The sequence below is a fragment of the Halichoerus grypus genome, chromosome 1 (assembly GCF_964656455.1).
Source record: "Halichoerus grypus chromosome 1, mHalGry1.hap1.1, whole genome shotgun sequence".
NCBI lineage: Eukaryota > Metazoa > Chordata > Mammalia > Carnivora > Phocidae > Halichoerus > Halichoerus grypus.
In genome coordinates, this window is record NC_135712.1 from 201251023 (window position 1) to 201278968 (window position 27946).

The window sequence follows — 27946 nt, forward strand, 5'->3', positions numbered from 1 at the left end:
CAGCTCCTGGCTCCGCCTTTTCACCCTAGAAGAAGTTGGACAAGTCCCATCACCTTTCCAAGGTCCTGTCCTCTTGCTTCTTTCACATGCTAGATCAGCTTGATGATGACACCCACTTCTGAAGATTGTTGGCAGAAGCAAAAGTATAATTCACAGAAAACTAAGATTATTCATAAGTAATGCGCTTGGATTAGCAGAGATTAGAGCTGAACACTTCCTATTCCATACGCAAGGCTCCTCCTTTCAGAATTTCAGGAGTTCCCAGATCAGGTTGTGAGCGTTAACCCCGCCTGAGGGTGGGGGAGGAAGGCTGTGCGTCTTCCCGGTCCTGCCCCCCGCCCCCGGCTCTCTCGGTGCCAGCCGCAGCAAACACTTCTAGAGCATGCCAGCGCCACTGGGTCGCAGTCATTTGGTCTAAGAATCAGTCCCAAGAGCCTGTGTTTGCCTTTTGCTGACCTCTGCCCGAGGGGTCAGTGTCGATGAAATTTTAGCAGCTCAGGCTCAGCTTCGGTGCTGGGCAGGTCTGCTTTCCAGCCATGGTTCTAGAAAACGGGGGCTTGGGGCGCCTCTTCCTTACGAGCCATCACAGAGCAAGATGGTTTTGTGCATCGTGCCCCAACCATCTCGACCGGGAGCACGCTTCCCAGTATCTACACCAAACCCAGCTTCTCGCCGTCCCTCTGTGCCACAGCAGAGGCTGCAAGTGAGAATAAAGGTGGTTTTCCCTCTTTTCTGCACAGGGAGGTCGGTTGTCTTAGAAGTGGAGAGGCAGGCTCCAGAGTCAGAAAGCCCTGGAGAAAACAGGCTTCTCATTCCAGCTCTGCCGTTTGCAGCGCGTGGTCTCTGGCCAAGTGCTCTGACCTCTCCCGGAATTCCTTATCTGCCAAACAGGGATGATGATATCAGCCTTCATCATTCTCCACTTGTACTTTTCTTCCCCCCACATTTTAACCGTTCTGAAATTGGAATCCTCTTAAAACCAGTTGCTTGTTGGATTTGTGGAAATAAAACCATGCCCCCCTCACAGTGCTGTATTAAATGAGAAAGACATGCAAAGGCCTGGCTCCTGATGGGCACTCAGCTCACAGAAGCAGATGTCATTGTTGTCATTCTTGGGATTGTTCTCATTACTCTTATTTGCACATTCTGGGTCTTCTTGAAGCCGGGACTTAGCCTGTACTGAGCAGTAGGGTTATAGTGAGGAACAACAAGACACAGGGCCAGAAGGAAGGATAAAGCTTTCTGGAAGTCAGTATGAGGGGCCTGCTGAGTGATTCATGCACGTACCAAACCTTCATTGACCAAATCCTGCATGCATATTACAAGGCCTGCATGGTGGGCCTACAGGGAGGACCAAGAAATGTGCCCAGTCAGGGAACAGTGGTAGAGTACTTGTGGGCTCTCTGGATCCCTGAGCACCTTCAGACTCAGCATTCCCTCCTTCTAGGGTTACATCCCACTTTCTGCTTCCCAGGTGCTCCGCCCTCACTGACCACTTACTCCTCGTGCTTCCTGGGGTTATTCTGCTTCTCTCTCTGAGGCCAGTTACGTGTTCCCGTTTGTTGTCTTAAAGATGCTGTGACAGAGCTAAGCAAAGAATTTAAGGAAGCAGGGGAGCCCATTACGGATGACAGCACCAGCCTGCATAAGTTTTCTTATAAACTTGAGTATCTCCTCCAAGTAAGTGACTCCTGTACTGCGTTGATTTCTGCTCTGTTCTCTTGTTTCCCTCTCGAGTGACTCATCAGCATTCAGGATGTGGTTCAGACAGCTCCGGGGAGCCACTAAGCCTTCCTGGTTAGACTGAAGGGTCTCTTAGAGCTTGAGCCTCCCAAGTGCGAGCCTCTGGAGAATCGGAATGTTGCCCCTTAGGATGATTGTGGGCATCAAGAACATTCTTTAGAGATTTAGATCATCTTAAGGCAGGTCACAGGGTCATTGGCTAGCAGAGATCTTAACTTTGGGGCAGTCGCATCCGCCTTTGAGAGTCTGGTGAAAGCTATGGGATCTCCCCCCAAACAGACTTGCCTGTTATGTGTACACACCCAGTCACCCACTCTCTAGGAGTGTGTGGACTCTCTGAAGATTATCTAGAAGCTCCCATTTTGGAGCCTTGCTGCTCCGAATGGTAGGGTCCACAGACCAGCAGCATCAGCATCACCGGGGAGCAGGTGAGAAATGTATTCTCTGTGCCCACCTGACCTGCTGAATCAGGATCTCTGAGGTCAGCCCAGGAAGTTTTGTCTGAACATGCTCACAGTGTAATGCTGATGTCTGCTTGCTTGAAGCACGGATCTAGAGAGCTCTGCAGATGCGGAAAAACACAGGCAATCACAGGAGGCAGGAAGGAAATGGACCAAAATATTAATAGAAGTTATCTTAGGGAGGGGGTGTTGGGCATTATGATTTTTTTTGCTTTTCTAGTTTTATCCAGATTTTTCTAACAATGTATGTATCTTAACTTCCATAACCAGAAAAAAAACACTATAAAATGTTATGTTATAGAAAGACACACCTTTATCCTTTTGAACACCGAAGTGTGCAATGTCATATCCCAGCAAAGCCCAGCTAGGGAATGAGCGCCTGCTGGAGGCAATAGCCCAACGTGTTGAGAGACTCACATTTCAGTCCCTTTTCAGCTGCTTCTATCTTCCACTGGGACATGATTTATGGACCGTTTTTGTTTTCAGTCCGCCTGTTTTGGTTTTGGATTTGAAACGACTGATAGCTGGCATTAATTTGGATTTATTACATATATATTAAAATAGTGTTGAAACTTAAATAGCCAGGGTAAGATGTCTTGAACTCATTTCCCTAAGTTGAAATAAAGTTGACAGTCTTCATGTTGCCCTCGAGACTTTTTCTCAAATGTCCTCATCCTGTGTGAACAGCCCCTTTGGTGGTCTTCCACCCAGCTCTATGCACAGAGGTCCTTCAAGGGAAAGTCTTTCTGGGGGGCTGTTACTCCTGAATCCCACTAGCTGTGTGACCCTGGGCCAGCTACTTAACCTTTCCCAGCCTCAGTCTCCTCATCTGTAAATTGGGGGTTGAAACACCATCCCTCTTTTGCCAGTCAATAAAAATGGCGCCTGTAAAGGGCCTCATCCAGGACAGGGTGACTAAGAAGCTGTTGCTGTTATTGATCGTTTAAATGGTGGGATGATCAGCCACGCATCTGGCCCTCCTCTCTCTGTCCCTCTGTCTCCACAGTTTGATCAGAAGGAGAAGGCTACCCTTCTGGGCAACAGGAAGGACTACTGGGATTACTTCTGCGCCTGCCTGGCCAAGGTGAAAGGAGCCAATGACGGGATCCGATTCGTCAAGTCGATTCCGGAGGTAAGCAGAGTGGCCAAGGTCCTCGCATCTTCCTCTCTCTGCCTTAGCATCTCTTGCCCGGACCTGTGCTGCAGACAGCTCTGTGAGGAGGTAGGGGTGGACAGCTGGCGAGGAAGTAAGGAAATCTGGGCACACTCAGTGCCCAGTGCTCGCTGAGGGAAGCCACCAAGTGAGCGCTCACCAAGCAAGAAATGGCTTGGTCCTGACTCTGTTCTTCAGACCACGAGCATGCGCTGTCTCCGAGTGGGCTGCTCACACTGAGGCTATTTGTGGGGCCCATCGAGGGCGTACAGCACAGGACCGCGTCCGCCTTTTCGAAAGAATTAGTTCCTTAGATAAAATTCTTAGAGTTTACTAGGTGCTTTCCCTATAATTTGTTCAGGAAACTTGTATTGATAATGAAGAGAGTGATGTGAGACCTCAAGGAACGTTTCTTAAAATGCTGGTTATGCTAAGCATCTTACCACATTCAGTTCTGTGTCGCCTGAGCAGACAGCCATCGCTTTGCTGTTTTAGAAAACTCCAGAACAACACATTCTCCCCCCTCTCCTTTCTCTCTCTCTTCTCTCTTTCTCTCTCTCTCTCCCTCCTTCCTTCCATCTCTTGCTTGCCCTCTCTCCCTCCCCCCCCCTCAGCCTAGTTCCTCTGGGAGTGAAAAACTGTGCACACTCAGGAGTGAGTAAACCCCTAGATTTCGGGCAGGAGGCCTATAGGGTTTCTCCATTTCGTCTCTCTTTCCAGCATCTTGTCAGTATGTTTGGAGTCACTGTAAAGCCGGCAGCCGTGCTCCTTGGCCAGCCTCCCACAAAGGCCGCAGAGTCGGGTGCTCTGAGATCTCTTCCCGCTCCCTGCCATCTGGAGCCAGACGGGCTGCTTCTTCTAGAGAATGACGGTGTTAGGTACACGGACAGTGAGGGCCGAGGGTTTTCCAGTCTCTGACATCTGAGAAAATGAGGAAAGACCTTGGCTGTGAAGAGTCTGTTCCTTGGATTTCTTTAATGTCCATGCAGCGCCACGGTCTTGTGAGAACTTGCCTGGCAGGACCGCCAGGTCCCCGACATAGAGCGTTTTGATGCGTCACACACCTGGAGAGGGGTCTCATCTCCTCTCCAAAGGTCTGGAAGAAGTTCCTAGCGTCACTGTCCTGTCTTCCACTCCTCAGAGCAACAAAGACCTTTGACTTTACGGCTTCAGACAGCTGAAGTCTGGAAATAAGCTTAGCTTAGTCCCCATGGCCCAGGGTTAAAAAATGCTTAAATCTCCTTTTTGCATAAGGCATAGACCTCTAGACAATCCGAGGCCAGGGAGACCGACTTCTTGAAGCAAAAAGCACTCCCTGCTTGCACAGACATTGCTGGTTCCTGGCAGCTCTGTGGGCTCTGCTTCCCACAGCCTCCAGTTGTCTCATCCCCGTGCAAGGCTCTGCTCTCCTGGGCGCCCTTGGGTGGAATGACTTGGAAGGGCACTGGGCCACAGGGCTGCTGGGTACTTGGGCTAACTGTAACAATCAAGTGTTGTCCAGGCCCCCGAGCCAGAAGGTAAAAGTGAATGGATAAGATGCCTTGCTGAGCCCCTCTGGCCCTCATGGGCTGGGAGGCAGCCTTTTGGGCTAAAATAGCCTAAGGCTATATAATGAGCCACTTCTAGAAGTTCAGAATAAGCCTAGCCCGAGCTGTGCAACTTTTCCCCGAGATGGACAAGGTCCGAACCAGGGTGCAGCTTGGCGTCAGGCTGTCAGCACAGTGATCTGGCTGAAAGCAGAATCCGCTCTTGTGCACCCTGCAGACTTCCTGGCCTTTACTGCTGTTGGGTAGCTTCTTGGTATAGTACAGGTAGATGAGTTTGGGCCAGATGCTAAAAACATGACCTAAAAATTAGGTCATGAACGTGGACCCGTGATCTCAGAACATAAAAAATAAAAAGCTGGGCAGTATTTTCACTTGCAGTACAAAGGAACTATTGATCCCCTCCCCCAAAGGATGTTTCAAGATGCCTCTTAAAATAAATAGCTCCATGTGTATGTACATGTATCAAATCAATTTGGTTAATAGGGCTGATTAAAAACACAGCGTCAAATGTTTGGCACTGAAAGGGTCTTAATGTTCTAAATGCTGTTACAGTGGCCATTTTGCTATTAAGGACAAGCCCATCCCTGGGGAGCTCACGGACATGGGCTGTCGTGTGAGGGTCTTATTAAATTCTGCAGGGCGTGTGTGTGGACGTGTCTGCCTGACCCACACCCTTGGCTTCACAGTGCCTTGCTCAGCTGTTCCGGGCTGCCCTGCGTTTGCTGGGCGTCACCACTGAACACTCCATTCGCCCTCGCTCATCAGTGGAAAAAGTATTTGGACGTGGGGCTGTCCTCACGATTCTCCCCAGGGCGTCTGTCCACCGGCTCTCTGCAGACATGCCATGATGGTTTTTCTAAAGCCAGTGTGTCAGGCTGCCACCCACCTTCACTTCTAGGTGTCCTGACCATGCCCTGGACTCACAGAGCGCACACGGAGACACAGCTTACAGCCCCTCTACTTCATGAAACTTCACACCTTTTTATTTTTTAAAGTGACTTCATACTGCGGTATCATTTCCTTGAGTCAGCAGTAAGGAGACCTACAACTCTGAGGTAGAAGGTGCTGTAGACCGAGATGTTTACACCTTCATTAATATGTCAGTGCTTGAGGCTATACCACACATTTCCTGTCTCAGTCCAGTGCCATGACTGGTTTCTCGATAGTATGGGGTGTTAGGACCATCTGTCCCCGGTCCCCCTCCACGAAGTTGAACGTTTCTGACCTTTGAAGAGGCGAGGAGAGTATATGGGTCTTTACTTATCCGACCCAGACCCCGAGCCTGACTGAACTGGTAGGTTGAGAGGTTTTGAATTCGTGCCCACTTATCTTGAACTTCTGGAGCTGAACCACTGGGAATGAGTCCTGTTTGGCAAACTGGCTGTGTGTGCCCATCGCTGGCAGAGTCTCTGGCCAGCACACCCCACTTCCCTCCCAAGAACCTTCCAGAAACCTCTTTAGAAGCCACGTTTTGGCACTGTGAGGTGAGGTTTCAATGGCAGGCCTGCATCTGGACCCTCCTGTGTTGTCCACCTCAGACTTCCTGAAACAGCCACACCCATTTGTTCTTTACCCCAGTGTGCCCGGGCCACCTAGACACCTCTGCTCTCTCTCTCCTCCTGGGTACCTTCTGACTAAGTGCAGTGAGCTGGCCTATCTTAAGCAAATCCAACCAGGAAAGCATTGACACATACAGATTTTACTGAGGATTTCAGGAGAACACCAAGAAGGCCGTCATACATCCATCAGAACTTCTTAAAAGTCCCCCTGACGCACCCCTGCCCTTGCCCTCCTCTCTCCTCCCCCTCCCACTGGGGCTTCAGCCAAGCCCCATGGCCTCTTCCCCTGATCCCCTTCTCCCAGCACCTCAAAAACAAGGCCAGACATTAGCCAAACTGAGACCGTCTCTTGCTCAAGTTCACTTCTGATGCGAGGAGCATTTCATTTGACCTGCCTAGCTTTATTCTAAATAGTCCAAATTAAATCAAACGCAGTTTCACACGTGACTCTAAGCCCAGAGCTTCTGATGGAGCAGGGGAGGGAGAATGACATTCCCTGGAGCACCCCCAGATGTTTCAGAGCCTCTCGTGAACAGGTCTCCCTTGACACACGTTTACTGGAGTCTACAGGTTATTCTCAGATGGGGGCCTGCCAGAAGTCTGCCTGCTGCAGGCCTCACCCTCTGGGGTGACGTGAGGCCACGTCTACACCTGGAGTTAGGCTAACAGCTCTTCTTTTCAACATCATCTGCTTTTTCCAGCTCCAAACATCTCTGGGAAAAGGAAGGGCATTTATCCGCTACTCCTTGGTGCACCAGAGGTTGGCGGACACCTTACAGCAGTGCTTCATGAACACCAAGGTGACCAGGTAAATGCATGGCAGTGCTAGGCTTTACCCAGTGAGCTTGAGTCCCCTCATTAGTACCGGGGAGCCCCCAGCCGTCCTCGGTGTACGGGGGGCGGTAGCATGGTGTGTTGACAGGTGAAGAGACGAAGCTCAGAGGGGCTGAGTGCCTTTCTCTAGGCCCCACTTATGCCGGGTCACAAAGCAGGAGCTTGGAGCCAGACCTCTGAGCTCCTGAGGCCAGGTGGCTTTCCCTCACGGGTGGCATGCCCTCGGTGCCGGCCCTAATGAGTGGACAGACCCCACCGGCCAGCGGGGCCAGTGGGCTGCAGCCTTGGCTCTCAGCAGAATCAGCTATGGGGTTTTTAACACCTCCAAGCCCAGGGCCTCACCTGAGACCCTGAGTCAATGCCTGCTGGGTGTGTCGGGGCTCCTCTGAGGTTGTGGTGAGCAGCCAGATTGGAGCCCCGCTTATCGGTGGGGTCGGCCTTTGTGCGGCTGGTGCTAAAACCTGGGTAGGCGGCGGGTGGGGAGGGAGGGGATTGAGCATGTAAATGGGGTGTCCAACGGAGAGCTGCAGCTCAGGCCCCTGGCAGCCGAACCTCCCTGGGTTTCCCACACCCTTTTGCAGCGCTGCCTCCCCTCTCCCCAGGGAGTGTTCTTCCAGTCAAAGAAATCACTTGTGGATAAAAAAAAAAAACAAAACACTGGTTGGGGGGAAAATACTGGGTTTCATTTTGTCACCTCTAAGATTGATTTGCATAAAGACGTATTTCTCAAGCGTGTGATAGGCTCTGTGAATTCATGTGAGTTGAGAACCTTCGCACATTTGATCTGAAGAGTATTTCGTTCTAGATGTTTGGTGAGAACCGTCACCAGCAGCTTGACTTCCAGTGCGTCACCTTTTCACGGACGCCAGCCAAGTAGCTCTTTAGGCCCAGCAGTGTTGCGTTTCTCAATTCTTACTGCTCCACACCTCAAAGTGTGGCTGTTTGGTTTCTTGGCTTTAAAATTGGTGTCTGGACAGACCTTAGCCACGAGCTCACCGTCCTATATTGAATCCTCTAGAGGAATAGAAGATGAGGTTGTGTTTCACAGAGGAAGTGTTCTTTCCCCTATAACTGCCCCTTTCCTGGCAGATAACTGAGATTTAACTTTTCTCATATCCTTTTTGGGGAATAGATATGATGTAAATAATAAATGAATAAGCATCTAGTTCATTTCAGTGATTTCCTTGAAGAAGAGCAAGCTTAATTGAAAGTTAGGTGCTCCTATAGTGAAAATAAAATCGGGGAGTGAGTGTGTGTGTATGTGTGTGTGTCCGTCCCCGTCCGTCCCTGTCTGTCCCTGTCTGTCTGAATTTAACTTGTTAGTAACCCGAGTGTGAATTTGATAAGCCATATCAAATTCAGTCTTTCCTTACCTTTATTATCCTTATCAATCCCTTTTCCTGCTTCCCTGCAGTGACTGGTACTACGCAAGAAGCCCCTTTCTGAAACCGAAGCTGAGCTCTGACATCGTGGGCCAGCTCTATGAGCTGACCGAGGTTCAGTTTGACCTGGCGTCAAGAGGCTATGACTTGGACGCTGCCTGGCCAGCGTTTGCCAGGTATTTTGAAGAACTCCTTGGTTGAAAAGGCTGGGGGAAGAGGTGTTTGAAGTTCCAAAGATTGCCGCCAGTCTACTCAAAGCAGCTTGGTCACTCAGTAAATTACATAAGGCTTTGCAACTCTTATGCCTACTAATTTTCTAGACTTTGTTGAGTCGTGACTAATGATAACATCAGAAGGCTTCAACCCGAAACTCTCCTACCTCTCCTAACTCTCCTAACCGGCCGGGTGGTATGAGTCAGTGGAAATGCATATGCAAAACCTGAGGTTTTTTAAGTGTGTTAAGGGACTTGGGGGTGGCCAGTGGGGGAAGCCAGCGGGCTTTTTCCTAGTCGTGTTCTTGCAGAGTTACCACGGACGCCTTGCAGGCAATAGGAGAGGGAACTACAGCACCCATGGAAGGTTGCTGGAAATGCACGCTCACCTGCCACTCCAGGAGGGAGATGGGAAGGGACAGGCTCAGACAGTGGGTGACTTACCCACAGTCGCCCAGCACCACCAGGGCGCCAGACTCGAGTTCAACTCCAGTTCAGCATTTATTTATTTTTTTGAGAGAGCGCATGCATGCGTGAGAACTTGCGCATGTGCACATGTGTGCGCTCTTGGGGGTGGGGGAGCAGAGGGAGAGGGGGAGAGAGAATCTCAAGCAGGCTCCATGCCCAGGTCTGAACCTCAGTCTCACAACCCTGAGATCATGACCTGAGCCGAAATCAAGAGTTGGCGGCTTGGGGCGCCTGGGTGGCTCAGTTGGTAAAGCGACTGCCTTCAGCTCAGGTCATGATCCTGGAGTCCCAGGATCGAGTCCCGCATCGGGCTCCCTGCTCAGCGGGGAGTCTGCTTCTCCCTCTGACCCTCCCCCCTCTCATGCTCTCTCTCACTCATTCTCTCTCTGTCTCTCAAATAAATACATAAAAATCTATTAAAAAAAAAAAAAAGAGTTGGCCCAGACGCCCCCCGGCCCAGCATTCTTTGTTTTGCTTTCTGTTAATACAGATTGTTTTAAATGTCAATTTTTATATTTTTTATTAGGAAATATTTTCTATATAGAGAAGAGTCCTGAGTATGATGACACCCATGTGCTGACCACCAAGATGAAAAGCGAATATTCTGCCATATTTACTGCACATGTCCTTTTTAAAACTTTTTAATTTTGAAATCATTTCATAATTACAGCAAAGTTGCCCCCAAAATGCCACAGAGCATTCATCCAGCCTTTACCTCGACTCCCCAATTATCAGTATTTTACTGCCACTGTTTTATCACTCTTTCTCTTTATCAGTACATGTTGGTTTATTCCCTAGGCCATTTGAGAGAAAGTTAACAGACTTGATTCCGCTTGACTCTTCAGTATTCACTGTCTACTTCCTAAAGTCAAGGACACCCTCTTATGTTTAACCTCAGTGCAGATATTAAGATCAGGAAATTAACATGGATACAATGCCACCGATTTACAGATTCTAAGAATTATGCCAGTAACGTCTTCTATACTCCAGGAGCTGGCCCAGAAATGCAAGCTGCAGTTAACACCAGTCTCTCTGGTCTTCTTGAATTTGGAACTGTTTCTCAGTCTCTGTCTTTCACAGTGTAGATATTTTTGAAAAGCACAGGCCAGTTACTTTGTAAAATATTCCTTCCTTGGAGTTTGTCTAGCGCTTTCTCATTGTTAGATTCAGGTTAAGCATTTCCGGCGGGAGTACCCAGATGTTGTGTCGTCCTCAGCACATTATGTCCGGAAACCCACAGTGTTGATTGGTTTCATCACTGTGGCAGTTGACTATGACCATTAGGTTAAGGTGGCATTTGCCAGATTTCTGTAAAGATACTCTCTCCCTTTGTAATCACTATGTTTCATATGGGAAGATACTTTAAGATTAAGTTGTTGGGGCGCCTTGGTGTTTCAGTCTGTTAAGCATCTGCCTTTGGCTCAGGTAATGATCTCAGGGTCCTGGGATTGAGCCCTACATTGGGCTCCCTGCTCAGTGGGGAGTCTGCTTCTCCCTCCCCCGGCTTGTGCTCTCTCTCTCACACTCTCTCTCTCAAATAAATAAGTAAAATCTTAAAAAAAAAAAAAAAAAATTAGTTTGTTACCTCGCTTTTTCCTTAATATTTATGTATGTATGTATTTTTGTGAGCTCTGCGCCCAACGTGGGGTTTGAACTCATGACCCCAAGATCAAGAGTCGCATGCTCTGCTGACTGAGCCAGCCAGGCACCCCTATGTATGTATGTATGTATGTATGTATGTATGTATGTATTTATTTATTTATAGCAGAGTTGACTCATGGATTCTTATTTTAATCAGTGGGCTACATTCTGTCACTGTAATCATTTATTTTGATGCTTAAATTGTTCCCTATTTGGCCAGTAGAACCTCTTTGAGCTGGATCTTTTGGGTTGTTTTTTTGTGGGGTTTTTTTTTTTTTTGGATCTTACCATGTCTGATACGATTCATTTAGAAAATAAAAGATCACAGATCCAAATAAAGCCCCACCCCACTGTCATGCTCTCCCCTTTAATTCTAGAAGTAATCACAGCCCTGTAGTTGACACACGTCATTCCTGAATCTGTGTGTTACTACCTGTGCAATCATACATATTTTATATATGTGTGGTTTTATTTTGTATGTATTTATAAATTTTGCGTACATTGAATCATAGGTAGCTATCCTTTTACAACTTGCTTGTCTCATTTCACGTTGTTTTAGAGATTTTTATCTGTGTTTGTACATGGATTTCTATGGCTGGAGAGAGCAGGCCAACCAGCCACAGCCCAGAGGGCGGCACGGGCGGTGGTGGGGGGGTGGTCACACAGCTTCGCCTGTTCTTTACCTGTTGTCCGCGGCGGCTGACGTGCTGCCACTGTAGCCTGAGTCGTTGTGACAGAGACCAGAAGGCTGGCAAGCGTAAGGTATGTCTTGTCTGGCCCCTCATAAGAAAAGACTCTACCCCCCGTGTAGAGTGTCCCGCTGTACGACTGAAGGCCAGTTTACCGGCTTCCCGGCGGGACAGAGTTAGGCTGGATCTGCTGCCTTCACTTCCACAGTGTGGCCCCCAAGCCCGGAGTCACCTTGACTTGCAGACTGACCGCTGCTCTCCCCTCACTAGCAGACAGACCGTGACAGGCACCAAAGGTGTAAGGAAAATTTCAACCCCAAATTGGAAAATGCCAGGTCCACTTAGTTCTTCTTTGGCAGCAGGTGGAAAGGCCTTACATTCAAACTTGGCAGTGAAGCCCGTCAGCCGCGGGCCAGCGTAAATGTGCTCTTCGGTAGAAGCTGTTGGGTTTTTGGCTTTTGACACTCTCTCTGGGAGGGCAGTGCCCCCTGCCACCACCTGGGTGTGTGTGTCCTGATCTGATACCATCTGTCTGTCCTGTGGCCCCGCAGGAGGACGCTGGCCCCCGGCTCTTCTGCTTACCTGTGGAAACCCCCCAGCCGCAGCTCCAGCATGAGCAGCTTGGTGAGCAGCTACCTACAGGTAATGCCGGAAAGGCTGGGGATTTCCTCGCCGACGCGTCAACCAGCCTGTGCCCTGGCCACTCGCAGCTCGGGGCGATATTCTCAGACAGCTTTTGTTCCAGCTCGAGTAATACAAACCGGGTTTTTATGACCCAGTAGAACTTAGGCCTTTTAAAAGTTAAATGCTGTTAGAAGCTTTTCAAGTATTTTAAAGGAAGCAATTTAGGTCTTGGGTTAAAAGCAGCGGAGTCAAACGCTGTCACCCACCAGTCGTGTGAGCCCGGGCAGACCACTTACCCTCTTGAAACTGGAGTGCTCTCCTCCAGAAAATGGGGGTCACAGGAGTCATTCTGGCTCAGACGGCGATGGTGCAGGTCGAGCGAAGGCGCCTTAAGGGCTGGACACAGGCGAGTAAGTGCTCAGGAAGGTGCTGGGGACAGTTCGCGGGTCAGGTGACGTTTGTTAATTGTGTCACAAATGTGAATGTATCATAGTCGCATATAGTTTTAAAGGTAAGAACAGTGCAGTTAAAATACAATGACATAAAAATAGTAGAAGATTACAAGTGGAGAATAAATTGAGCTTGAGCCCTGTTGCGTGGTTGAATCGCGTCAGGAGCTGTAGGTGTGGTGCAGTGGTGAAGAGGAGTTTAAATGTAACCTAATGAATCTAAGCACCAATGTCCATTATGCTCCCAGCACTCCAGGAGGCTGGATGGGACGTGCAGGCTCTGAGAGCCCGGGGAGCTCACGTGCGTGGCATCGCGTCTTTAGGATGTTCTCTGACCTCCTTTGGTGGGTGCTTCCAGCGAAGTGCTTCTAGCCTTTTGAAGAGCTCAGTAGACTCGCTCTTTAATGACTTCTCATTGAGCTCTAAAGCTTTACCCCGTGGCCGTGGAGCTTCTCTCCCGGGGCCACTTGTGTTTTGTTTTTCCTCCGCAGACTCAGGAGATGGCCTCCAGCTTTGACGTGAGCAGCCCCTTAAACAACGAGGCACAGGAGGGCTTTGACGAGATGCGGCTGGAGCTGGACCAGCTGGAGGTGCGGGAGAAGCGGCTGCGGGAGCAGATGCAGCAGCTGGACAGAGAGAACCAGGAGCTGAGGGCGGCTGTGAGCCTGCAGGGCGAGAAGCTGCAGACGGAGAGGGAGAGGGGCCGCGCCGCTGCTGAGGACAACGCCCGCCTCACTTGCATGGTGGCCGAGCTCCAGAAGCAGTGGGAGGTCACCCAGGCCACCCAGAACGCCGTGAAGGAGTTCCAGGAGTGCCTGCAGGCCCTGGAGCTGGGGGCAGCAGAGAAGGAGGAGGATTACCACTCGGCCGTGCGGCGGCTAGAATCCATGCTGCAGCCCCTGGTGCAGGAGCTTGAGGCCGCACGGGACCTGCTGGGCGGGGAGGACCGGCATTCAGCTAATGTCCCAGCCCAGCCGGATACGGCCGAGCAGAAGGCAGATGCGGCACCAGACACACGGGGGCAGCAAGAGCTCCTCCCCAGCACCTCGGCCCTGGAGGTCCAGGAGCTGCGGGAGAAGCTTCGAGCCCTGGAAAGAGAGAGCACCAAGGCGCAGGAGCTCAACAGGCAGCAGAGTGGCCAGCTGGAGCAGTTGGCCAAGGAGCTGCAGCTGAAGGAGGAGGCCCGGGCCAGCCTGGAGCGCCTGCTGGAGGAGACGGCCCCGCTCCGGGAAGAGCTGGCCGGGAAGGGGCACGAGGCAGCGCAGCTCCGGCGGCAGCTACAGGAGTCCCTAGGCCACCTGAGCTCCCTGGAGCAGGAGTTGGCGGAGGTGAGGCAGGGGGAGCGGCAGCGGCGAGAGGAGAAGGAGCTGCTGCAGCAGGAGGCCAGGTTCCTGGCACGGCAGCCGCGGCTCCTCGAGGCCCAGCTGGCCCAGCTGAGCCGGCACGTGAGTGAGCTGCAGGAGCAGAAGCGGCAGCTCATCCGGGACAAAGACCACCTCAGCCAGAAGGTGGGGGCGCTGGAGCGGCTTGCCGGGCAGCCGGGCCCAGATCTGCCCACGGCAGGGGAGAAGCCCGAGGCCCAGGGCCCCCTAGGTTCCACCCTGCAACAGGTCTTCAAGAAGCCGGAGGAGGAGCAGAGAAGCCCCCAGGAGGGCCAGGCAGCTGAGAGCCAGATGCGAGGGAACGGTCAGGAGGAGAAGCTCCAGCAGGCCAACAGGGAGCTGGAGAAGGAGCTGCAGAACGTGCTAGAGCGCAACCAGCTCCTCGAGGGCAAGCTGCAGGCCCTGCAGGCTGATTACCAGGCCCTGCAGCAGCGGGAGACAGCCATCCGGGGCTCCCTGGCCTCCCTGGAGGCTGAGCAGGCCAGCATCCGGCACATGGGGGACCAGATGGAGGCCAGCCTCCTGGCTGTGAGGAAGGCCAAGGAGACCATGAGGGCCCACATGGCTGAGAAGGAGGCCGCCCTGCGGAACACGGAGGCCGAGCGTCAGCAGCTGCAGGAGGAGGTGGGGCTGTGCCGGCAGCTGGTAGAGGCCCGGGAGAGGGAGCTCGGGGCTCTTGAGCGCCAGTGCCGCCAGCAGACCCAGCTGATCGAGACCCTCACGGCAGAGAAGGGCCAGCAGGGGCTCGGCGCACCTGAAGACCGTGCATGCCGGGAGCCAGCAGCCCAGCCGGCCCTGGGTCAGGCCCAGGTGGAGACCCAGCAGGGGGAGGCTGGGCACCTGCCGGCCGAAGTGCTAGACCTTCAGGCCAAGCTCCAGGCAGCCCTGGGTGACCGGGAGAAGGTACAGGGCCAGCTGAGCGTGGCTGAGGCCGCTCTGAGGGAGCACAGGGCCCTGGTGCAGCAGCTGAAGGAGCAGAACGAAGCCCTCAAGAGGGCCCAGGGTCGGGAGCCACTGCAGCGCTCAGAGCGGGAAGGGGCGCCGCGGGAGGAGAGGACTGAGGAGGAGGAGCGATCACGGGCTGAGAACCCACCAGTTCCAGAATGCGGCTCCCCGGAAGCCCGGCTGGAACAGGCCGAGCTGCAGGGGCAGATGCCCGGGGCTAGCGCAGCCACCGACGAGCCCGGCGTCCATGTCAGCGCGCAGCTGGCCGAGAAAAAGCAGACCGAGGAGGCCCTGGCCTGCGCCGTGCGGGAGCTCCGTGATGCCAAGGAGGCAGCCTCGAGGCAGCGAGAGGGTCTGGAAGAGCAAGTGGCAGGACTGCAGCGAGAGAGGGACAGCATGCAGGAGAGGCTGAAGGTGGCCGAGGAGGCGGCCCGCTCCCTGCCCGGCCTGCAGGCCCAGCTGGCCCAGGCCAAGCAGCGGGCCCAGAGCCTCCAGGAGACCGCACACGAGGAGCTCAGTGCCCTCAAGTTCCAGCTGAGCACCGAGATCATGGACCACCAGAGCCGACTGAAGGTAGTCCTCCCTCGCCTTGACCCTCCCGGCTGCGGTGGTCTCCTGCGGTGGGGCCCAATGGGTCCACGAGAGGATAGGATGTGCCTTCAGCCATGTGGCACGTGAGGACCCAAAAATGTACTGGGCGGCCGGGCAGACGCGACTGTCCTGCTCTCTAGGTCCCAGCACCCTTCCCCTCGCAGGGACACCTTAGGGGCACATGTCGGGGGCGAGGCCCTAGCCCAGAAGTCTAAACTCAACATGGTTGCAGACAGGTTTGGTTCATACAGAGTGGCTCTTTTACATCAGTAACCAACACTTAAAGAGCTGGATGTTTACAAATTCAGTTTGGGGGCTCCCTTTGAAATCTCAGGAGATCTTAAAAGACCGTGCCCTCATTCCCAACCTGCAGAAGTCACCAGGAGCTGGGTGGTGGGTGCCCCCTTCAAAGGAGGTGTGCACCCTCTGGTGTTTTCCTTAACGCTCGTATATGTACATGTCCAACCCCTCTGAGCCTGTGAGTTTGCCCTAGACCCTCTCCTAGCCTCTAGGACCTCTAGCCTGTGAGTCTCGTCTGTGGGTTTTCTGTCCCTTCGGGTGCCATCCCGATGGCAGGGGCTGTTGTGGAAACTGGCTCAGTGCATTTTCACAAAGCCTTTGGAGTAGACAGGCTTACGGGAGCAGTGCTGACCATGAGCCTCGGTACTGCATAAAGGAAAAGGGTTAAGGGTGGCTGAGACCGAGGACACAAGCAGGGTGGCCATGGGGCTTTGGTTTCCAGAGCTTATCACTTGCCCATTAGCACTGTGTTTTGTGCTCACTCCCGGACACACAACTATTGCATTTCTGCAGCTGTGCCTCCAGTACCGTGTCCCCCATCTGTGGTGCTCCCTGTGGCTCGTAGGGCACCTGTGTCCTTGCCGAAACTAAATCCTAAGTGTGAGGACCAAGCTGAGTCTCTTAGTAAACTTGAAAGGATGTTGTCACCAGTGAAGCCCAAAGCTTATTGAGTTGGGTGAAAAAGAGAGAGGTAGCTTGTTTTTACCCATCTGGGGGAATGGGGCTGAGGGCGTCTCCGTGCCGGGACCCCACTTTCACGAGCCCTCTCTCGTCATCTCCAGACTGCCAGTGAAGAGTGCCGGAGCCTCAGGGACCAGCTTGAGGAGCGAGGCCGGCAGCTGCAGGCCGCCGAGGAGGCGGTGGAGAGGCTGCAGGTAGGCCCTGGGGAGCATGCTGGCCGGCAGCCTGGCCGCCTGGGCGGGGAAGACAGGCGTGCCCGACTCGGCCTGGTCGTTCCCACCCCCAGGGTGCGGGCCTGTCAGGGAGAGGGGTCTGGTTTGGTTTCCACTGGACCCTTTAGAAGGGTCGTGTGCAAGATTCCCAATTCCTAAGCCAGAGCTCCCATCCATTCACCTCTGTAGACATCTTGAGCTTGCGTCGCAGCCCCTTCTGCCTCCCGGGCACCTGGCTGGAGCCGCCAGATGTGTTTCTCAGCCAGCCGTGTGGACAGGATACGAGGTGTCCTTCTTAGCTGCCTCCGCAGGCATGCCTGAGTCGGTGGTCCTGAATCGAGGAGGCTCACGGGGGAGGGGGGGGTGCTGCAATCACCATCTCCAGGGAACCCCGCTCCCTGCCACCCCACCTCCACCCCCACCCCGAGATTTGATTCCCGCTGTCCCTCCTCCAAGCTCCACCGCCGGTTGCAAGTAATACTTGACAGATAGGATTACAAACAGGAGTGGGTCACTCAAAGGTTCTCGGGCTCTTGAACTTAAAACAAAACCCTCTCCAGCTAGAAGTGACCTGGCCAGGTGGGGCGGAGAACCCACCAGTCCCTTCCTGGCCTGCGGCACAGGCTCTGGTCGGCTGAGTGTCTTCTCCCCGCTGTCCCATGCCAGGCCGCCCAGGCAGATCTGGGAGAGCAGCTGCGCGGCACCAGCAAGCGTCTTTCCGAGAGCCAGGCCGCCATGCAGAAGAAGGATGAGGAGGGGGCTGCCCTGCGCGACAGCTTGGACAGGTTAGTGATGCGCTTCCCGCCCACAGGGCGCCGGCCGCGGAAGCTTCAGGGAAGGGGGTGTTTGGTGCAGTCATTTAGAAACTCAGCCGCTCATAGCAGGTTAAAGAAGTCCTCTTGCAAGAAAAGCCACAGACTCGGAACGCACTTTGCCAGAAGCACGCCACAGGGGGCGGGCAGTCCGCCTCTCACCCCCCTGCAGGCAGCCGCTGAGCCTTTCTTGATGCCATTTTCCTACATGCAGGGCACGCTTCTGCTTTGGAAGAGCTGACATGAAATAAAAGTTGGAATATAATAGTGGTAATGATAACAGCAAACACTTAAATAATGCCCCAAATGGGCCAGGCACTATTTTAAACACTGCATCTCTTTGTCCCTTTTTTCCTCCTAACTGTCCTTTGAGGAAATTATTACTTGTCCCCATTTTATAGACGAGGAGAGTGAGGCTCAGAGGAGTTAAGTTGCTTTCCCAGCATCTGACAGCACGTGGGTGGTGGTGGGAGGTGCAACCCAGGTCGCTTGACTCCAGAGTCTGTTTCCTCAACAATTACCCTGAAAAGTGCACAGGTACTTCTTTGTCTGCTCTCGTGTTAGGGTCTTGGGGTGTGTGTGTGTGTTTCCCTGCTACGAGTTGTGACTCGAGCTCTTCCTGGTTTCCTTTATGAAATGAGAGGCCGCAGGGCTGGGGTGGGTGGGTGGAGGGGTCTCACAGGCACGTGCCCAGTGAAGGTGAGCGAGTGTGCCCAGCACCAGGCCGGCTGATGTGCCTGCAGACATCGTGCTGTCACCCTTCATCATAGTTGTCCTAACCTTAGAGTATGGCCCTACTTGTGCAGCCCCAAGACTTCCCTGAGCCCCCTCATCTTCAGGCTGGGGGGCCACCTGGAGTTATGAGCGTGAGCCCACCCTTTGGTGAGGAGGCCAAGGCAGTCCTGCCAGGGATGCCGCCACCCAGTCACCTGTGTGTCCCCAGCAAAGACTGGCACACCAAATTGTCCCAAGCCTTTACCTTTTCTGCCCATCCCTCGTTGCCTCCTACCACCCGGCTTCTAGGGTGGGTCCAGGCTCAGTGGGAGATCCAGAGCGTGTTGGGTGTTCAGTAACCCAACATGCACATTTCTTCTCATCTGATTCTTCCCGAGTTCAAACGCTGTAGGGCTTTGGCTGCCCAGGTCGTATTCACGTGACGATATAAATAGCAAGAACCTCCTAAGTTGGTGGCATTTTTTTTAAAAAATGCTACAACAGTACTTATTTGTAAGATCTCAGAGCTGTTGTTTTAGCTGTTCAGTGTTGCATAATCTGTCCTGGATTGGGTTTTACTTTATTCACTGTGTGTGTGCGTGTGCATGCACGTGCATGTGTACACCCATGAGATCATTTTGGTGGACAGTGTCTCGTAAACAACCTTCCGACAGCTTTATACTGGGTATGGGAAGGCTGGATTAGATACAGATTACTTAGTCTGTGAAGAGCCCTGTGTTTAATGGAGCTTTTATGAACACCCTGCTGGACCTTGGGGTTTGTAGAGCATTCCTGGAGCACCACTGCCCTTGGGGACAGGCGAGCTGCAAGTAGAGCGGGCAAGGGCAGGTGGACCGTGCTTCATTCGGCCAGCCCTCGGCCATAGACTGAGCCGAGGGAACAGAGCTCCTTAGGCCTCTGGGCTGTCGGGTCAGCACCTGGCAGTGCACATCAGGTGCCCGCTGGGTAGCCCAGCACCGCGCCCTGTGCACAGAGCCCCAAAGACACGTGGGAGACAGGTCCTCGTCCGTGTGGTCACCTCCAGAGAGATACACCCGTGTTCTTTCTATCCCGACTCCATTTTCCTCTTGCAAAGCCCCCATCACCAGTGCACTGCACTCTTGGGCTTCCCCCATAACCTCAGCCCCTGCCCCAAAACCAAGTGGTGCAGAGTTCAACTCACCTGGGGTGCTCCTCCTGCTCTCCCAGAATGCCCATTGTATTTGGTGTGGGGGGGTGGTGTGTGAAGAGTTTGGGGGTGCGAGGGGAGTTTTGAAGGCCGGGGGGTTGCACAACTTGTGAGTGGGTAGTGCCGAGGGGCACCCCCACCGTGAGAGGGAAAAGGCTCAGACGGCAGCAGGACCCCTCGTTAGAGGCCCGAGTTAGCCCAGAGGCACGGGGGAAGTTGGAAGCAGTGGCTAATCAGTAAGCTTCCCACTTCTCCACCAGGACCCAGAAGGAACTTGAAAAAGCCATGGCAAAGATCCAAGAGTATTACAACAGACTCTGCCAGGAGGTGACAAACCGGGAGAAGAATGACCAGAAGATGCTCGCGGACCTGGATGACCTGACTAGAACCAAGCAGTACCTGGAGGAACGACTGATCGAGCTGCTCAGGTGAGAGTCGGCACCAGCAACTGGCTGGGGGCCTCCTCTGAGCTGGGGTTTCTCTTTAAAGAAATGCAGCTACTCTTGGAAGGCCTCTCAAGGGAAATGGGCCCGTGTCTGCTTGCGTTATGTTGTGGAGGCCCTCCCACACACAGACGGGGTCCTCCCAGGCCCTTGGCAGCCTTGAAGAGTAGATTTCCCTGCTCCCACTAGTGTTCAGCTGGGTTTGTGTTGTCATAGTGCTGGGGCATTATTTTCAAAATCTCTGTGTGTTTAGCCACAGGTGTGACAGTAAGGGATGTCTCGTGTCTTTGGGAAGCTCTCCAGTCCCTTGTCCCTCTTTCGTGAGCCCCTTTCCCCTTCTTCTCCATCCTGCTTTCCCCCAATACCAGATCTCCCCAACTCCAGCGCCCGCAGGTAGCAGACAGCCAACGTAAGTGTGTGAGCGGGGCCAGGAGGGCACTCAGAAACCAGAGGACACGCGTGCTCTGTTCCTGACACTTGTCGCCACACAGGCGAAGGGCCCAACTTCCCAGATCGCCTTACTTCCAATGAGAATATCTCTAACGAGGCTCTAGATCAGGTCCATACATTGCAGGGTGGTATGTTAGATCTCTCTTACTTAGCCTGTGATTTGGCCACCATCTCTCTAACTTGTTTTTTTCTTTGCAATGCACTTTTGGGGAAGCTAGGTCATGCATCTGATCGAGTTTCCCACAGCCTGGATTTGGCTGATTACATCCCCATGGTGCCATTTAACATGTTCTTCTAGCCTTCATATCCTGTGAATTGTTAGTTGAAACCACAGCAGTGGTTCTCCCCTTAACTGCACATTAGAATCACTAGTGATATGATACCCATGTCCAGACCCTGCCCAGACCAACCCAGTTGGAACTTACCGGAGTAGGGTCCGGGCATCCATGAGCCAGAGTTGAGAACCACTGCCCTACTAAAGGCTTCCTCAGACCCAGGCTCAAAATTTTCTCAAGAACACTTCAGAGAATTGGTTTATAGTTTGGGTCTTTCTTTCAAGAGCCACATAGGATCTGATGAGCCCATGCTCTGCAATGTTAGCAGCCATGGATAAGCAGTGCCTGAAGCTACTAATTCATTTGGGGTTGCAAACTGGTGGTATTTGGAAGTGTAAAACCTCTGCCCACATCATGTCATCAATTCGCAGACTTGGAACTCAGGGCATTTATGACCTCTGAACTCAGACATCTTCCTGAGGTGTGGGATGGAAAAGCCCTGGTCCTGACAGCTTCCCACATTCCAGGGTGTGGGTGCCTGGCCTCCTGGGGACAGAAGGGATGAAGGGCTGGGAACCAGCTGGGAGGACGATGCTGGTCCAGGGCGTGAGTCGTCCTGCTTCCTGACAACTTAAAGCATCCTTGAAGAGCCAGTCAATTCCTGGCTTTTGTCCTGGCTTTTGAAGATTTACTTAAGAGAAAGAGAGAAAGAGAGAGCAGGGAGGAGGGGCCAAGGGGGGAAGGAGAGGAAGAGGGCAAGGATCCCAAGCAGACTCTGCGCTGAGGTCAGAGCCCAACTCGGGGCTCGATCTCACAACCCATGAGATCATGACCTGAGCCGAAACCAGGAGTCGGATGCTCAACCAGCTGAGCCACCCAGGCGCCCCTGTCTTGGCTTTCGTATTTAAGGGGAGAGGTCTGTGGATTCGGAGTCTCTGGCTGGCGATGGTGTCAGTTTCTCGTAGGACCTCAGTGGATCTGGTGCTGGTCTTTGGGACTGAGGTGCTGCTGGGGCTAGTAACCGTAGGATGGTGGCTGGGGCTCCATCTCAGAAAGAACAAAACCTTCCCAAGTCAGAAGCCATAAGCCTCGAAAATGACCATGAGCAGCAAATATAGAAGCCTCTGCGCCCATTGGCGCTGGGGCGTCGGGCATGTTCTGACACTGCCAGAGCTTTCTGAAAAGCCTCCCTCTTCCTTCAGCCTTGCTTCCTGGAGCATGTACTGTCTCTCTGAGGGGCAGGGGAGATTAACATCCCATCAGACTCTCCGGCGCGGAAGTCTTTGGCCTTCTCCAATGATCGCTTGTTGCTTTAACAAAGCATAAACACGTAAAGGTTCCTGAACACGTTTAAGTTTTCTGTGGCCAGTACCCCCGTGGCCCTCGGCTCACAGCACTCAGGCTGTCATGTAACCGTGACAGCCCATTACAGCTTCCACCCCAGGCGACCATGTGCACTGTCGTGTGGACACCTAGCAGTGTGTGGCCCTTGTGGGCGTACATACATCATGGGCGTACTCTGCCTTCACACGCATGCCATCAGCTGAGTCTAGGGCTGATGCCGGGGACGGACGAGGCCTGGAGTGGGGCTGTTTCCAAGTAAAGTAAATTTTCCTTCCATGTCTAGGGAAATTTGGAATCAGGCTTTGGAAATGAATCGGAGATCATCCTATTGTTTTCACGCATTCTTCTCTTTTTCTAATGTGGCTCTGTCTCAGGGACAAGGATGCTCTCTGGCAGAAGTCAGATGCCCTGGAATTCCAACAGAAGCTCAGTGCTGAGGAGAGGTGGCTCGGGGACCCGGAGGCGAGCCACTGTCACGACTGCAAGCGAGAGTTCAGCTGGATGGTGCGGCGACACCACTGCAGGTCAGCGGGTGGGAGCCAGCACCAGAGCGAAGGTGCTGAACCGGGCTGTCTGTCTGGGAAGAGCACATTGTCACTTGGTCCTAAGGGGACCAGGCGAGGGGGTGTATTAGGCAGGGTCCTAGCAGGATGTGCGGGGATCCCTGAAGGGGAAGAGGGTTTGATACAGGGGTATGGGCAGAGTCAAGGGGACCCACAGGGCTGTGGAGCACCCAGAGACCAGCAACCCTTGGCCTCCCTCAGCCCGCAGGGACCAGAGGGGAAGTGGCATTACTGAAGCCGAGGGAGAGCGGGGGCGGAGGCTTGGCTGGGGGAACGTGGACTCTCGTAGGGCCCAAAGAAGGGTAGGCAAAATAAATCTCGCTTGGGGCCAAGGCAGATGGAATATCGTCAGCACAGGCCCAGGTGGGTCTCTGGTCCCTTAGAGCCTCAGCCCCTGAGGCATGGAATGTATCCCTGTGTTGTGGCAGAGAAGGTGGACTCAGCCACATACTTTATCCCCCTGCCTCCCAGGACCTTGGGAAATAAAACCTTTTCTCCCAGTGGAGAAAATCTTACAGATTGATCATAAGGCCACACTCCTCAGTGGGGGCAGAGCCAAGTCTGAAGAGAGCCACGTGGCATCTAGAGCCCAGTGCAGATCACAAGACCCGCGGTGCATCACCCTCACGGCCCGTGCTCGTTTCACCCCAGGGTCTGTGGCCGCATCTTCTGTTACTACTGCTGCAACAACTACGTCCTGAAGCGCAGCGGCAAGAAGGAGCGCTGCTGCCGAGCCTGCTTCCAGAAGTTCAGCGATGGCCCTGCATCGCCTGACAGCGCCAGCTCTGGCACCAGCCAGGGGGAGCCCAGCCCTGCACTGTCGCCAGCCCACGCTGGGCCCCAGGCTGCCAGAGGCCAAGGTCGGGCTCCTGCTCCTGCCCTCTGTCTTCTTAGGTGCCACCCCCGCCCCACCCACCCGCCACTACCCCAGTGTGGCTAGTTAGCTGTAATAGGCTGAATTCAAGGTTTTCTAAACTTAGGCGTTAAAGAGGTGCTAAAAATGTATTGCACCAATTTGAGACTTTCTTTTTTGTGTAATTAGGCTTGAAAGAGAATTGAAAAGGGAATACCTTTCTCCTGGTATGATTCAGTGTTATTTAATGCGAGGTCTGTGTACCTCTTAACTTACATGCTATCAGTGGAATGTACCCCACACCTTGGAAAATACCGTCTCCAGAGCCTCAGCCCCGATACCTAACCCTTCTACCAGAGTAACCAAAGGCCAGAAGTTGTGTGTGGAAATGACCACATCCTTCACCTTCTCCCTGTGGCTCACACTGTCTCTCAGTGACCAAGGAGGATGTATTCTCCTCATCCTTTCACTCTGCTCAGTTAGAGGAAGTGGGATCTGGTTCCTGCTCTTCCTGCTCCAAGCCCAGTCCTGCAGAACAGGCCACGCTGTCCTCTCATGGACCAGACTGTGGATGTAGAATACCAGGGAGGCAGAGCTGAGATGGCAGGTCTTGTCTTTGCTCAAGCATCACCACCTTCTGCAGCCCGTCCCTATGAACTCTTCCTTGGCCTCTGCCTGGATGCAGTTCAGCCAGCCTTCAGAGATTCCGTTAGTTCCACTTCTGTTTGACTGGATCATCAAGGAAGTTGGCAGGCCCCATTATTTATATTTGGTAGAAAGAACTGCTCAGGGATGGTGGAATGTACTGGGCATAGCATTCCTGTATCTTTTTCAAACGCATTTAAAATTCTTTTTTTAATTCTTAAGTTTTGAGAGTCCTTTATATATTCGGGATAGAAGTTATTTATCACATACGTGTTTTACAAATACCTTTTTCCCAACCAAAAACCTCTTTTCACTTTCTTTCAAAAAGCAAAAATGTTCTCCAAAATGCAGAAGGTTTTAGTTTTGATGAAGTCCATTCCATTTTTTTCCCTTATGGATCAACTTTTTTTCTTTTCTTTTGGTATCCTATCTATCTTTGCTTAACCCAAAGACACAAAGATCTTCTCCTGTTTTCTTCTAAAAATTATATAGTTTAGGTCTATGATCCATTTTTAGTTAAATTTTTGTATATACTACAAGCTATGCATAGAGATTCATTTTTTTGCATATGGTTGTCCAGTTGTTCCAACACCATTGGTTGAAAGTCTGTTCTTTTCTCATAGAATTGCCTTTGCACCTTTGTCAAAAATCAGTTGGGTCTGTGTCTGGAGTTTCTGTCCTATTCTATTTATCCATGTGCCTTTTCTCTCATCAGTACCACACTGTTGAGATCACCATGGTTTTCTAATGAGTCTTTAAATCAGGTAGAGCAGGTCGTCTAATTTTGTTCTTTATCAAAGTGTTGGCTATTCTAGGCTTTTTTGCGTATCCATATAAACTTTAGAATTGTCAATTTCTATAAGAAATCCTGGTGAAATTTTGATTGGGATCACATTGAGTCTCTAGATCAAGTTGGGGAGAATTGACATGTTAACAAAATTGAGTCTCCCAATCCATGAACATGGTATAGCTCTCCATTTAAGTCTTCTTTGATTTCTCTCCTGATGCTCATTGTCCCTTCCTTCCTTGTCCTTCCTTCCTTCCCTCTGTCAGCCTCAGAAGGCAGGTTCAGAAGCGTGGCTGGGCATATGGAAAGGAACCAGTCCTTGGTCCTGTTTTTCAGCCTGTGTCTCCAGCCCTCCATTATGCAGACCTCAGACAAGAGGAAGGATATTCCATCTAAAGCACGGCCTGTCCCAGTAGTCCTGTGGCGGGGCCAGCTGGGAACTTGTAGCTCGCATGAACTGTTCTTGGTAAACCGTCCAGGAATCTCCCCTGCCCTGACTGGCAGGTGTTGCAGCGAAGACAGAGGGTGGCACTGTGCCAGAGTACTGAGGTCACTTGTTTTGATTTCTGACATTTCCTGTCCCCTTGTCTGTCTGTATTTCTTTCTGTCTTTCCTTCTCTCTGCCTTTCTTTCGCCTCAGGCCTACCATCACATTTTTCGTGACATAGGCAAGAGAGTACTTGGAGGTGGGTGACCGGCACAGGAGTGTCCATACAGCCTCCTTCCTCCTGAGTGGCCTGCAAATTCAGACACCAGGCCCCTGGTCAGAAGCACAGTGGTTGCTGCCACCTTGAGCAGAGGGAGGTTCTTTCCCATCCCCCAGTGGATGGAGGTGAAAATGCCGGTCAGACAGAATCTTGCGTTCAAAAAGGCATGAATGTCATATCTGTGTCTTAGGGAGCAAGACTCAGCAGCACAGAAGTGTGTTTACTCTTTTTTTAGGTTCCTGCCTGATAAGGATTTGACAGTTTTTTTTTTCTTCTTATAAATAAGAGGCCTCAGAGAATATGTAAGAACTTGAAATCTCTTTAAGGCCCAACTGAGGAACCACCAAGAAAAATCTTGTAGGTTGTGTGTGCAGTTTTACCTGTAGTCCCCGCTGCTTTCTGGAATGTCCTGGCAGCCATTTCTCTCGCACCCAGACAGAACAGCTGTAGGTCGAGTGGGCCCTGAGGGCGTGTCTTGGTGGCCCATCCCGCCCAGCGGCAGCCCCTCACTTCCCGGCGCGCTCCCGGCGCGCCCTCCCTATCCTGCGCATCACTGTGTGTGTGTCTCTTCTCTCCCCATCTGCCTCCGTGGCCCGGGTGTAGACGCCGACTACAGGCCGCCAGACGATGCCGTGTTTGACATCATCACAGATGAGGAGCTGTGCCAGATCCAGGAGTCCGGCTCCTCCTTGCCTGAAACACCCACCGAAACCGACTCCCTCGACCCGAACTTGCCCGAACAGTGAGTAGACCTCGCCTTTATTTCCTGCGTGCTCCCCCGAGTGCTGGGCCCTTGTGCCTTCTGAGTAAAGGACCAGGAAAGTGAGACTTTGGAAGCAGGATCGCCCGACTGTGTTTAAGGCAAAGTGCCTCAGAACAGTGCTCGGGACCGTTCTGGAGACTGGAAGGCCAAGGTCAGGGTATTGGCAGGGTGGGCTTCTCTTGGTGCCTCTCTCCTCGGCTCACAGAGGGCCGCCTGCTCTCTGCCTCTTCACACCCTCGCCCGGCTGTGTGTGCGTGCCCCGGCGTCTCTGTGTCCTGACAGTCCTTTCGTCCTTACCCTCCGCTGGCCCGCTCATCTGTTGTCCAACAAGGTTTGTGAGGAATGAAATGACCACACAAAGTGCCACCACATTGGAACGTCGAGTCGAGTTTGTTCCCCGGGGACCTGTAGGGACAGGCCAAGCCCCTCCCCCCCCACCCCGGCCCCCCACAGCAGCCTTGCTCAGCGTCTCTCAGCCCCTGGTGTTCGGGCCTAAATGCAGTTTCTATAGCAAAGCACCCACTGTTCAAAAGCCAAGAAAGAATTTACCCACTTTCCCTCCAGTTGGGGAGTTCCGTGATACTCCTGCCAACACCCACATTGAGATCTCTGTCCCTCTCTTCCTGCCCAGAATTCAGGAGGGCTGGGATTAATCAGCGGGATATCTGCTGTGTGGGAGGAGATCTATTTAATCCTCGTGAAGCTCTCAGGGCAGGAGAGTTTAGGCTTAAGTGTATCCCTCCACTCTCCCCTGTTCTCTGACGAGAGGGTGACTGAACTCCCATGTTGTGGCCTCACGGAGAGCGCCAACACGATCACCCAGCCCGTCAGCCCCTGTGCACTGTTGCTTCCTCAGCTTTGGACCTTGCCTTTTCCTTCCTGGAACCCCCTGCCTCCCCTTCTGAAGCGCCCCCTGACCGCACAGCCTGCAGTGTTCTCCCGAGGGCCTGCTCTGTTCCAGCAGCACCCAGCCAGTCTGCCACCATCACCTGGCCACCGTACTCCCTGCCGGGTGGGTAGGTGGTGAGGGGAGCAGGGCTGGAGCCTCCGTGACCCCCTGCAGCGCTCTCCCTCCCTCACCCCTCACCTTCCCCTGTCCCAGTAAGAACAAAAACAGAAGGCACTCTGACCGCTGACAAATATCTGTGTTTTGGTCCTGGGAAATCAGGAAGTGTTCCTGGGAAAGGAAACTGCCAGCATGCTGGCCTGCGGCCTCCAGGGTGGATCCGGGCCTGGCGGATGGGAGCCCGCAGTCCCTGCACTCCCGTCTGTTGGGGGAGGAGCCTGCCGTCACAGTCAGCTAAGGGCCTGCGCCCTCACACACCATCTTTGCGCGTTAGAGAAGACCCAGGTGTCTCTAGTAGCTCTCTCGTACGTTCTTTTTCTTCCCGAGTTTAAGACCAATCCGAAACACCAGGACTCAGAAAACGTGAGCTGTCTGGAGCCCTGGATTTGTGTAAGGCTCCCTGACAGGAAACTTTGAGAAAGAAATGAGCAAGTCCAAAGTAAGAAGTGAGCCAGTAGGGAT

The 27946-nt window shown here is 52.8% G+C and overlaps 1 protein-coding gene across 5 annotated transcripts in view; it reads left to right on the plus strand.

The window, feature by feature from the left end:
* FYCO1 (FYVE and coiled-coil domain autophagy adaptor 1) overlaps window positions 1-27946 on the plus strand; it is a 73923-nt gene that overhangs the window by 12647 nt on the left and 33330 nt on the right. For 4 of the 5 annotated variants that reach the window (XR_013450280.1, XR_013450281.1, XM_036107632.2 and 1 more), the window contains exons 3-14: window positions 1574-1680; window positions 3211-3336; window positions 7165-7271; window positions 8712-8855; window positions 12241-12331; window positions 13254-15662; window positions 16763-16855; window positions 17540-17658; window positions 19849-20016; window positions 22475-22624; window positions 23315-23523; window positions 26259-26397. Coding sequence is in view for 3 of the 5 variants with exons in the window: in XM_036107632.2 (XP_035963525.2) it covers window positions 1574-1680; window positions 3211-3336; window positions 7165-7271; window positions 8712-8855; window positions 12241-12331; window positions 13254-15662; window positions 16763-16855; window positions 17540-17658; window positions 19849-20016; window positions 22475-22624; window positions 23315-23523; window positions 26259-26397 (3862 nt within the window). In the remaining 2 variants the exon portion in view is untranslated. The remainder of the gene's footprint in view (window positions 1-1573; window positions 1681-3210; window positions 3337-7164; window positions 7272-8711; window positions 8856-12240; window positions 12332-13253; window positions 15663-16762; window positions 16856-17539; window positions 17659-19848; window positions 20017-22474; window positions 22625-23314; window positions 23524-26258; window positions 26398-27946) is intronic. The other variant, XM_078078933.1, reaches the window with a different exon arrangement.